The 13,410-nt window shown below is 38.8% G+C and overlaps 1 protein-coding gene across 15 annotated transcripts in view; it reads left to right on the plus strand.

Moving 5' to 3' along the window:
* The window catches only part of KALRN (kalirin RhoGEF kinase), a 492,818-nt gene that overhangs the window by 275,110 nt on the left and 204,298 nt on the right, over nucleotides 1-13,410 (plus strand). For all 15 annotated transcript variants that reach the window (XM_079992485.1, XM_079992495.1, XM_079992497.1 and 12 more), the window contains 2 exons: nucleotides 3,069-3,200; nucleotides 6,059-6,289. In XM_079992485.1, the coding sequence (XP_079848611.1) occupies nucleotides 3,069-3,200; nucleotides 6,059-6,289 (363 nt within the window). The remainder of the gene's footprint in view (nucleotides 1-3,068; nucleotides 3,201-6,058; nucleotides 6,290-13,410) is intronic.

A 13,410-nucleotide genomic window follows, 5' to 3' on the forward strand; every position in this document is an offset into this window, starting at 1 on the left:
GCTGAAACCAGGTTGCTTCCAAGTTATCCCCAAAGAAATTTTTTTTTAATGCCCCAAATAAAATTATTTTGAATGCATTGCCTTCTGACTGACATGCAATGACTTGGAAAGAAAAAACAAGCCAGGGAGTAGTTGTGATGATAGGAAACAACAAAATGAAATGCTTAGAAAATGCTGTGTAAATGAGGATGGGGGGGGAGTTTATTCCTACTTAGGTACAAATGCATGGCACATGTATTCATACCCAAAAAGTTCATTTGAGTTTACATACCTAAACTTTAGCTTCACTGCCAGAATCCTTAGACACTGAAGTTTAGGAATCCAGAGGGCAGGAATTGAGAACCATGCAATGTAATACAGTGGTACCTCGGGTTACATACGCTTCAGGTTACAGACTCCGCTAACCCAGAAATAGTGCTTCAGGTTAAGAACTTTGCTTCAGGATGAGAACAGAAGTCGTGCTCCGGCAGCGCGGCAGCAGCAGGAGGCCCCATTAGCTAAAGTGGTGCTTCAGGTTAAGAACAGCTTCAGGTTAAGTACGAACCTCCGGAACGAATTAAGTACTTAACTCGAGGTGCCACTATACTGCCTTTTGGTGATCAGTAGGTGCGAATCCTTTCCTGTTTCCCCCCTCTTCTGGTTTGATAAGCACAGTACATCACCACTAATCAGTGGGGAAAGTACACACTGAAAAGCAAAAGCAATCCAAAAAAAGTGTATTTGTCCAAGCATTGTTACACTTAATTCAGCTACCTTGGTTGAGCCATAGGAGTCTTTTATGCTAAAGTGGCTTCCCTGTCGTAAAGCTGCTGGGCCCAGCATATGCTGAGCTATGCTTATGATTCATAATAATTGTGCTAATGTGTTTAGGTGGGGGAGGACTCTGCTCAGGGTGGGGTTGAGATGGGGTTAGCCACTGTGACCTTCATATCCTTTCAGGCTCCTCATTCTAAGATATCCGTGATAAAAATGGCAAACTTAACAGGAACTCTTCAGTCAGTACACCTCAGTAGGTACAATGCTTAAATAAAGCATTGCCTAAGCAAGGCAGAGGGGGGAAACTTCAAACTTCAAATGTGGATTAAAAAACTGGGGCTACAGAGGGTTTTTTTTTAATATTACTCAAATGAGGTAGTGTAGCTACTGTATAATTAGCTGTTCTTTTTATTGATAGGTGTTTATGCATAGCAGAATGAGCAAGAGAAAAAAAAAGACTAAGCGAAACAGGAACATTAGGAAAGAGTAATGTGGTGGGATTAAGAGTGTGTGGAATCTTTCCTGGTCTGCATCCGTATTGGAATTGTTTTTAATATGTTGTTAACGTTTTATCACTTGTTTCCAATCCTGGCCTCCTTTGGGAGGAAGGGCAGGATATGAAATAAATAAATAACAAGTTGAAGATGTGAGCTTGTTAAAAGGCACATCAATGTGTCATGTTCAGTTTGAACAAACAAACCAGCAAGCAAGAGAAAGTTTTGTTCAGAGAAGGCAGGGTCAGGAAAAGCTTTGTAGGCTTATGAAAAGTGTACAGGCTACATGGCCTTAGAACTTGCAAGCCTTCTCATTGCTAGTGTTTACTGTTTGGCACCACAGATTTAGCATCCTGGAAATCCCCAGTTCTTTAAGAAAATATACATACAGTGGTACCTCGGGTTACAAACGCTTCAGGTGACAGGCTCCGCTAATCCAGAAATAGTACCTCGAGTTAAGAACTTTGCTTCAGGATGAGAACAGAAATCGTGCTTTGGCGGTGCGGCGGCAGCAGGACGCCCCATTAGCTAAAGTAGTACCTCAGGTTAAGAACAGTTTCAGGTTAAGAACGGACCTCCAGAACGTATTAAGTTCTTAACCCAAGGTACCACTGTAGTTTCAGTGTAGATTGTACCTCACTGGTGTTGGATAACATGTCTTTGGGTGATGGGTTTCCCTTTCTTAAGGCTCTGGAATTTCTCCATTGCCCCATAGAGTCATAAAAACTGCCCCTTGGTGTGTTTGCTTAGCTCTCTATGAGATGCATTTAGTGTCCATATGGCAGGCCAAAAATAAATAAATAATAATAACTAACTAGATTTTTGAACCAGTTAAAAATGAAATAGTATGAGAAGATATTACAAGGGCTCGTGGAGAAAAAGCAATCTTTTAAAAAGTGTTCTCCAGTAAACTTTCACATTGGCTGATTCAATTTCAAATCAAGCTGCAGGGAGATTTTCCATCATTACTGGATGTTTTTGAAAGATAGAAGATGGCCTAGCTCTGGGTGACCATATGCAAAGTTGGGCAGAGATATCTTTAATAGTTGTGTAGAATATAGAATTTAGGCAAGTGTTGCTAATCATAGAGGGATGCAGAATCTGTTAATTTCTCCCCTTTTACATGACCTTTAGAGGGAGGTGTTGTTTCTTTTTGTTGCTGAAGTGATTGCTTGGCCTCGATTTTGTATAGTAGTGCTAAGATGTAGCCCAGTCCATTTCAACATGTAGCGTACTTCATGTAGAGATTGTCTTAAAGAAATTACCCTGTGAGTTGCACTAAGTTAATGGGTCACAGGTTTATCACTTAAGCTCTTAAAAATGAAAGCTTGTGTACAGTTAAGACCAGCACTCCTTTTCTTCTTCTCATTCTGTGCTATCATGGGCTAGGATCTAAAAACATGTTATAGGCATGCTCAGTGGGTTAGGTGCACCCAAGGGGCTATGCTATACAGCTTTCTTCTCTCTCTCTTGCTCTCTCTCAAAAAATAAAAAATAAAAAATCTGCCTTCTCCATTCTGTTATTTTTGAAACTCAGGGAGTTGTCCAAAACCATTGCAGCACTGACAGGTCAGGGGGCTGCTGATTGATTATCATAAGTTCCGTGCCCCCTTGGGTACACAAGTTCTGTGGATCCTGGTTTCCACTCAGAAAGTGAAACTTTGTTTATATGCTTGTTTGTCTCACTCTACTTTTGATGTGCTATGATGTGTAGTACTTCAGAATGGCTCTCCTGATAATTTTAATTATTATTATTTCCTCCTGCTGCTACCTGTCTATTGCATTCCTGTAATGTCCTTTTGGAATTTCTTCTTGCAGTTCCTTTCTGGTGTAGATGCCTGGTGTAAAATGTGCAGTGAAGGAGGCCTCCCCTCTGAAATGCAAGACCTTGAACTGGCCATCCATCATCATCAGTCCCTTTATGAACAGGTCACCCAAGCCTACACGGAGGTGAGTGTTTACGGAACAGACTTTAATAACCACTAGCAGGTTAGACAGTGAAAATTAATGAAAATTGTTGGATATGCCTCTGAGGTGTGGAGGTATTAGCTGAGTAATATGTAGGACATATTTATCTGACTTTTCATTTCCATGCTGATGTGACTGTTTAAGCACCTTAACTAATGAGTCTTCTGTAAGCAGACAAACAGTGGAACCCTCTGCATTACAATCCAGAAACATCTACCCCACTTTCTCCCCAGAAAGCACTTTATAGTATTGCAGTCTGAGCACAATTATTAGAAAATAAGCCCCACTGTACACAGTGGGACTTAACGTCTGAGAAACCATGCCCACGATTGTTCCGCAAATTAGGCACCAGGGCTTGGGATTCTAACAGTAATTAAGTGAACCTGTGGTAGAATCTCAGCACAGGGTGAGCTATGTGACTATCACATCTCAAATAGTCCTCAAAGGTCTCTTGTCCCCTGCTTCTGAAGACATTCATTCATTCTTGAAGTGATGAATATTCTCCAGTTTTGCTTGTTCATTGCACTATTGGTGAATTTTAATGATGCGTGAGCAGAAGGAACTCTCTTCAGTCGGTAGAGCTGCCAGATGATTATCCATATTAACCCCTGCTTCTTTAACTATTCTGTTAGTACTGTCTACGTCCAGCCTACTATTTTGCTCTCTTCTCAATATAATGAGTGAACATTATACTGAGTCACCTAATCCATGAAAAGCAGACTGAGAGGTGATGTGCCAGCTATCTTTAATTATCTGAAGGTCTGTCACGTGGAACTTGGAATGAGCTTGTTTTCTGCTTCTCCAGAGGGTAGGACCCAAACCAATGGATTCAAGTTGCAAGAAAGGGTATTTTAATAAAGCATTAGAAGGAACTATGACAGTAAGAGCTGTTTAACAGTGAAACGGACTCCCTTGGATGGTGGACTCTCCTTCCTTGGAGGATTTTAAGCAGAGGTTGAAGAACATCTGTCAGGGATTCTTCAGCTGTGATTCCTGCATTGCAGGGTGTTGGACTAGATGATCCTTTGGGTTCTTTCCAACTCTATGATTCTGTGTAACATTATTGTGATCTTAGCTGCCTGCAGTGCTAGATTGCACAGTAAGAGAAACTGTGAAACACTAGACAACCACCACTATCAACTTCTGGTCTAAATAGCCATAACTAGCACAGTGTGTTACCTACACAAATTAAAACCCAAACTCTGTTTTGCTTAAGTAACGTTCTCCAAATAATTTGCACAAAGTAATTAATTTTTTTTAAAAAAAAAATTCTATACTGCTTTATATTTTTAATAAAAATCTCAAAGCGGTTTACAGATATATAATTAAATTGTATATATCCCTAGTACAGTGGTACCTCTAGTTACGAACTTAATTCGTTCCAGAGGTCCATTCTTAATCTGAAACTGTTCTTAACTAGAGGCGTGCTTTCACTAATGGGGCCTCTTGCTACTGCTACGCCGCCGGCACATGATTTCTGTTCTCATCCTGGGGCAAAGTTCTCAACTCGAGGTAACTCTTCCAGGTTAGCAGAGTTTGTAGCCTGAAGCGTTTGTAACCTGAGGCATTTGTAACTCGATGTACCACTGTAACTGTGAAAGAGATGATAGAAGTACAGAAGAAGAAGGAGATAATAACTTGTATAGCTGTTGGATAGGGATCATGATTATGGCAATAAAATGAGTCACCATACCAATAACATTTGGGCTATTGGGTTGGCAAACTGAAAAGTTTGGGAACTTATGCCCAAATACAGGGCATGTACTGTATACACATTATCTTTAAAAAACCAAATCCTTAATTGACTGCTGGAAAAACAAAAACAAAGTTAATAAAAGGCATTATATGCATTTTAAAAATAAAATAATCTCTAAGCAGCAGTGCAAAAATGCACATGTGTGTTCCCTAAAAGTAAGCCAATTTAGAACTCTAGGGGGAAAACTGATCTCTTTTCAGTGTTCTCTGATGATGCTTGCAATTAGCAACCCAATTACAATTTGAACTGAGGGGAGAATGAATTCACCCACTAGTTTGATTGTATAGCCCCATTTTCAACTTATGATACAATACACACTGCAAAGCTGCTCTATAAGTGTATTTTAACCTTGAACAATCCTTGTAAAATGCAAATCACTGACATAAGACATACATGTATTTTTACTTCTTAAAGGGAGCGCTGGAAGGCTTAAATGGCAGGTAGCTGCTTACTTTCTAAATAATTCTTTCAAAACCCATTCATTCATTTGCAGGGGCTTTCAGGACTCACATAATTCATGTTCTTTTTATTGGTGTTTCTATGATATCTATAACAACATTATCAGAACAATTTTTTTAAAAAGCACTGAAGAAAAGCCATTAAACCAAGTATGGATTCCCACTGTGTTCAAAATAAAGTAGTAAATACTGTATGTAACAAAGTATCTAGTGAAGTTCTAATTTGCTTGAATGTTTTCATAATAGGCTTGAAGGAAAATGTTTTAAGTACACTCTTTTGGGTGTGAGCCTGCTGTGTTGCATCGGTATAAATTAATGGCAATTCCATTTTTCCATATACAGTTTTCACCAACATTACAGCTTAGAACAACCCCCACTTATAGGCAGTTTTTAAAAGGAAACACTGAAGAGAATTCACCCATGTTTTCTTAAGACAAAAGTGAAGTTTGTGAATTAAGTTTCTGAACCTTAGGAATAAATATCCTTCTGAGTTTGCCTTTTCACAGGGAAAGAAAGAAAAAAAGTGACCCCATTTAATTACATATGTATTTTTAAAACACAATTACCTGAACAATTTTATAACATCAAACTTGATGGATTCACCCCCCCCCCCTTTAATCTTACAGGTAAGCCAGGATGGAAAGGCTTTGCTGGATGTCTTACAGCGTCCCTTGAGTCCAGGGAATTCGGAATCTCTTACTGCCACAGCTAATTATTCCAAGGCTGTTCACCAAGTTTTGGATGTGGTCCATGAGGTCTTGCATCACCAACGGCGTTTGGAGAGCATCTGGCAGCACAGGAAGGTCCGGTTACATCAGAGGCTTCAACTTTGTGTTTTCCAGCAAGATGTTCAGCAGGTAATGTAATTTCTCAGGCATGTGAAACTGAAACTTGGAGATTAGTTCATTGTGGCCTGAAAATTGGCTTGGAGTTTCATCTGGAAAGCCTCATGAAACAATATTTTTATCACCTGATGCTGTTAGGCTGATATACTGAAATATAAAACAGCTTTCATAGACTTTTACCATATCATGTGCCACCATTAATTACAAAATTATTATAGGAAAGCTTTTAGAAATTATTTTGGAATTTGTCTTTGTGAGTAGGTAATTAGCTGTCAAACCACTGTCTATGCCTGAAGGACAGTTAAATGAAAAAAGCAACAGTGAGAGTGGAATGAATTATATCCCTAGGTTATTACCTAGATGATTTCAGCATTATATAATCACGAGGGGTGTGCAGAAAGTGAACTGGAAATCATTGTTTACCTTTCCTTAGAATATGAGAACTATGGCACAGTTGTCAAAATTAACAGGCTGTTGAGCTGGTTTTTACATAACATGCCTGGATTAATAAACCATGGAGAAGTAGCCAATATTGTTAATTTATTTCTCTGCGTTGATACTGACCTATTTGTCTTATGTGGACCATGGAAGGGTGATGTTGGCAGATAATGGTATGTACAACATTTAAATATGAGCAGGTGGATGAACTCTGGTTATGGTTGACATTATTAGGTCCAGGTGTTGCCAGAGCAGACATAGGAAAAAAGTTGTCCTAAACAAACCATAGTCTCTCAACCTTAACCTCGCCTCCTCACCTGGAAAGATCAGTGTCAATATTACAATACTTACAGGGTTGTTGTAATGATTGTGACAATATAATGTTGGTGAAATGTTTAAACATTCAAAAGCTCAGTTAAATTCTACATATCATCATGATCATCACCTTTGGCACCACTTCTGTAGGCTGCCCATTGTCCCCACCACAGCTGTTATTTAAGATATCATGGCTGCCTCTAAGATCTCCATCTTCTTTTCCCAACTTTCTTCCCCTTCCCTCAGCAAGTAAATGTTCACATTTAGGAGTTATTGTGCAGAACCAATATGTACAAGAAACACAGAAACCAATATTGATTCAACAAAACTGGGAAATGTGTCTTTAATCCTTTCTAAATACAGTGGTAAGGAAATACCCTTTGTTTCACTAGAATACAGAGACAGATGTTTGTGTTTTCAATTACAGTATTGATTTGGTTCTCAAACCTTTACACTAATCTTGCAATAAGATCTACATGTTTTGAGAAGGCATAAATGTCACAATGCATATATTTTGGTGTGTAGTGCTACAAATTGCTGCCAGTGGCTTAGCTTCTATGCCTGTACAGATTTCTACATAAATGGAAGTTTATATTGTAAGAGTAGTGATGGTAGATCCACACATACTAGCGATACATTGTGAAATGTGCTATCCCCTACCCAATCTGCTGATGTATGCATGCACAACGGAGATGGTATTGCTAAGATACTGTACATTGCAAAACCAGACCCATGCCCACTTATCTGTGGCATTATATCACTATGTTTTCTGGATTGCCAGAAATGACCCCATGAACCATGATTATATATTCATTTTATAGGTCTCCTCAACGGCAGTGAAAAATACATGAAACCAATCAATAAAAAATTAAACATGTAAAAATAACCTCAAACACATCATCAGAAAGAAACATAAAGCCACATTATAACCACAAAACTGCAGAGCACATTTTTCTGTTCCAGAAACCTTTTAACTGGGGAAAAGATAGGTTCTCCATCCTCCAAGTTCCTGAAGCAGGACAGTGTAGCAGCCAGCCAGACCTAGGCAGGGAGTTCCATATGATGGAGCATAGGATTATAGAGAGCTGCCTTATGCCAAGTGAGACCATTTTTCAATCTAGCTTAGCACTGTTGATGCTGACTGGTAGCAACTCTCTTGGGTTTCAGGCAGGAGTCTTTCCCACTGGATATACCAGTTACTGAGCCTGGGACCTCTTGCATGCAAAGCACGTGCTTTGCAATTGAACTATGGCTTTTGGCACCTCTATAAAGAAACTTCAATCCTGCCTTGCCTCATGTCTATGCATTGTCAGCGGAGGGAGGGCAGCATGCATATGAAAGACATGATGTGTTTGCATGTTACAGGAACATGTGCAAATCTCCTTTGAGACATCTCAAGTAGTACAGCATCTGTTCACTTTGCGTCCATCTTGGGTATATTATCCCTAGAAAGTTGGAGAGGATTCTGGTGGGAAGAGGGATACTAGGTCTCAGAATATGCTCTTCCCCCTAATATTTCAAGCATAAGCAAAATGAAGAAACCTCAGTCTCAGGATTACTAGTATTGGTATCACAACAGAGACCAGTGGACTCGTGGTGGATGCATTTTGACAATGTCTTTTGAAGGTTTTGAAGATGTGGCAGCATCTCTGTCCATAATTAACAAATGAGTTCTTTTTGGTTCTAATCACTGTTTGATGCAGTAACTGAGAAAAGCCATCTTGTAAGTAGGTCTCTTATACTACCTGGGGATAAAGGGGTGGAGGTGGGTAGTGAGAATATGTGAGATATAGATAGATGGAGATTTGATCTGCCATTCAGTATAAGGTAATATTTGCCAGAACTGCAGATATTGGTGATACAAGGTGGGACCTGCATCAGCATCATAATGGTGATGGTGATGGTGATGGTGATGATGTTGCAGTATATCCTCATCTCCTAATATAAGTGCTCTAGTTCAAGGTTCTATTTAGCCAGCAGAACCTATCTTTTGGATACTATATTATATGAGTCTCTGGGAAGTTATACACTTTCCTCTTCCCAATTTCAGTTTTCATTTTTTCTTTTCCAAATGATACTCAACATACATTTACTGAAAGGTGTGTTTAAAACCTCTGATTAATTTTTGCTACTCAGTATAGACCTTTTTTAATGTTGCAAGGCATTGGTCCAAGAATATTGCACAGGTGACTATTGATGTTAGACTAAGCAGTTGATAGGCTTCAAATTCTCCACAGCCTGCTAGGAAGCTAAATAAAATTATTCCAAACATCAGACAATGATGCTTAAATAAAGCTCAGTGTAATGCCACAAAACTCTGTTTTTAAATAATTTCATTTTCATGTAATGATATTTCCTCGGGACATTCTATAGGGCTCATTATTTAACCATACCCTGTCATTTGCATAATTTGATTTGAACTTTCATATGAAATTAGTCTCCATCTGTAATTCTTTTCTCCTCCCTAGAGTTGCTAATCAGAACAGATTACTCTGCTTTGTGCTTTAAAGCGGCCCTCATTAGAGTTACCATTACCCTTACTATTTTTCAATATCTATTTATTGAACAGTGTGTTAATGATCCTGTAATTCATTTTTTAAATATAGATTATTAATGTTGAAGTTACATGCTATGTGAAGAAGACACTTACTTATTTCCTCAAATCTCCTGCCAGTCAGTTCCATGGGTCACCTTAAGTTCTTGTATGAAAGTGGGAGAAAAACTTCTACTTTTCCACACTACTCATAACTTGCTAAACCTCTGTTGTATATCCCATTAGTCCTTATTTCTAAACTAATATGTAACATTAGGAAGGGTGCTCCAACTACCTCATAATCACTGATGCACATTTTTGCACCTTTTCGAGTTCTAGTAGTGTCGTTTTGGGAGATGTGGGATAAAAATATATGCGGATCAATATAAAATATAAATGTGGATAAAATATATGTGGCTTCCTGATCATGTATAATTTAGCCCTTATATCATTAGGTTAGATAAAGTGGAATATTTAATTAGAAAAGGTTAGGCCTGCACCAGATGTTCTCCACTGAACTTTTTTGACACATTTGGAGGAATGGGGATGATCAAGAGAGGGTAGTGAAAGGTTCAGGGGGATGGCCAAGAATTCCTTTTTAAAATAATTTAAAAGCAGCAAGTGGCTTGACTCCAAACTCTCCCAGCTGCCAAGTGGTTTGAAATTGGTTGGGTGCATATTCGCTTCCTTGGAGACAACACTACATGGCATAGTGTCATTGCCATGGCATTATATATTAAGAAGAGGGCTGCTCCAGTCATCACAACTGTATACATGGAGGGGCATATTGATGTCACCATTTTCAAAGTGCAGGGCAGCCTAACAACTTGGCGTTTAAAGGAAAAGAACCCTCAGACATTTCATTTAATTGTAAGTAAGTGATCGCTCCCTCCAGAACTAAATATTTGCACATAGATCCCTAACCAACTTTCCTGAGAGACATAACTGCTGTGGAGGTGATGAAGGGGACCTTCTATTGACCCTGAGTCTCACAGGGCCTGATCCAATATAATTTCCCCTTTTCATATAATTAATTTCCAAATACAGAAGTGATGGGGGGCAGGGAAGGTTGAATTTCCCTTCGTGATGTCAAAAAGGTCAGAGGCAAATCTAATGTGGAACAGTCAGAGCTTCCCACCCTGGCTCACCAACATTCTGAAGGCTTTTGTCTTCCATTAGGCCAACAAGGAATTTTAGATAAAAGCAACTTGGGTAAATCAGCGTTCTGCTGCATTACGTTTTAAAAGGATAATATCTGTTTTTTATTATTGAAATATAAGGAAGGCTATTAGGTTATTTGAACATTTGGAGTTGGCATCTTGACCAATGCGTGGAAAGTAGATGTGGTTTGTGGCAGTCTTGGAATAAAGAAGAACATCAGCACAGAGAAGTGGATGCTAATGTGATAAATTTATTGAATTAAGAGTTCTGAGCCTTTGGGTAATGCCACTGACTGGCCCCTTTTAAGCTATTATAAGAACTGTAAGGATTTTAAGTCTTTGTAAAGCAAAAGAAAAAAGAAAAACAACCAACAGCTTTCTGTAGAGTACTCTTGCTTCTTTCTTATATTCTGTGAGAGGGAACACATTTTCTATATTTCTTTGCAGAAACATGCACATATTCAGTTATTTATAGCTCATCCATCCACACACAGTTTGGAAACATTGCTATACAAGAAGCAAGTTCAGCATTAAAAAGTATGGTTCCCTTCTCAATTGACAGTTTTAGTTACTACTCCCCTCTCCTGCAATTTATTAAGACATAATTATAAGAGCACAGAATATGATTGAAGGTGGCTGGGGAAATGTACAAAAAATGTTTTGTTTTTCTGTGCAGTATTTTTAATAGCACAGTTGGTGACATTTGTCACATTAAGTACATAATCAACAAATTAGGAATTTACCTAGGGAAAAATATGGTATGTCAACAGGCAGTAGAGGTCAAAATGATACAAACTGTACATGGCATTTAATCGGCACATGATAATGAAATAGCAATCTTTCAAGATACACATAACATTATCTTGAAAATGCTCCAAAATGATGAAGAAAACAAACTGGCCTTTTAATATTTTTAATGGTTTTTCTGTCTGCCTTTTAGGATGTATACTTTCCTAAGGTGGGTTACAGCAGATCAATACAATGCAACATTAACATCCCAACAGGCTGAAAATGCAGGAAAAAAGCATAATTCTTTGTAGTAGCAATCAAATATAGTTACACCATAACCAAAAGCTACTGCCCATTTATTCTTCAGAAAGAATGAGCGGGTTGGTGGTGGTAGTCAGCAAAACCCTAAGCATGCCTGTGAAGGAGAAAAGATCAGTACTGGATTTGGAAAACAGAGACGTGTGTCATTAGAGAAGTCAAGGCAGCGTTTATGGGATGGTGATCATAGCAAAAAATGAGTTCATAAAAATTCAGAAGTTCCATTTTATAATAGAAAGAGAATTTATATTAGGATGAAGCTCTTGCAGTTTGGATTGTGGGCTTATAAAAAATACCTACATGCTGACTTTAAGGGATTTCTTCAGCTTAATATTGGCAAGAGGATAAAGAAAGATGATTTAAGAGTTGTAATTGCCTCTGCACTTAATTTTCTTCATTAATTTAGTTGTGCTGAGCAAAAGAATATTGATAGGTCTGCAAGGTTGCTCTTCCTTTCAAGGAGAAAGCAGATTGCATGTTCTTTTCAGAGTCTTGGGTGATTATGTATAGGAAGTAGGCCTCTAAACACTGGTAGTGGAGGGGGGAGAGAAAGCAGGATTTGATTAGAAAAATTTTCATAATGGCTCATGGATTAGCTCCCAGACTTTCTAAAAAGAGCTGTTTGCAGTTCAATGTGTGGATATTTTGGGAAAAGATGCTGAGAAAGAGAAGGGCACATAGATGGTAGAAGAATCTGTAAAGACTTTTCAGTGTTACGATCCATCCCAGTAAGCTATGCTTGCATATATAAGAATTGTATGGGACATTTTTCATAAGCAGAGAGAATTTTCAGAGATAATTTATTACACGGTGCTAATAATGTCATGCCTGATGTGACTTTGAATTTAAGGCACGGTAAGCGCTCTTTTGCCATGCATATGTTGTGGTTGTAGATTAAACAGATTCTGCTGATTAGTAGACCCATCCAAGTCTTCTCCAATATTAAACTGAACTTTGGACCAAATTCTAGAGCAGCGGTTCTCAACCTGTGGGTCCCTAGATGTTGTTGGACCACAACTCCCATCATCCCTGAGCTCTGGCCTTGCTAGCTAGGGGTGATGGGAGTTGTAGTCCAACAACATCTGGGGACCCACAGGTTGAGAAAGGTTGTTCAAGTGCAAATTCAGCATTTGCTCCTGTATTCTCACTTTTGGATCTTATGGGACATGATAAGAGATGGCAGAAATGACTCCTCAAAATGACACAGCAGTAACTGAGGTCCTGGATACTACTGCATATGTTGACAGTTCAACTCTAGGGATAGATAAAATGTGAGAACTGCAGCTCCCATTGTTTCCAGCAGCCTTTAATTCTGTGGCCAACATGTGTTCATGTGCCTGCTGTGGCATTTCTTGGACTCTTCCCTAGTACTCTCCTCACAACCCTGCTTCTGGTAAGTTGCAACATATGTTGAAAATGGCATAGAGAGCTTCAAGAACACTATGTGCTGCATGTAATGAGGCCAATTTTCATATCCATTTCAGATTTGACCAGACCATGGATAGTCTAGGGTATGATCAGAAATGGATTTGAGGAAACATGTTCAGAGCTTACTGAATTAGATAGATTTGTTGCTTTGCTAGTACATGGTGTTTAAAGAGCAAGAAGTAGAGTGGACGTATTGCCTGCTGTTATTCATC

The sequence above is a fragment of the Podarcis cretensis genome (assembly GCF_951804945.1).
Source record: "Podarcis cretensis genome assembly, chromosome: 1".
Taxonomy (NCBI): Eukaryota; Metazoa; Chordata; class Lepidosauria; order Squamata; family Lacertidae; genus Podarcis; species Podarcis cretensis.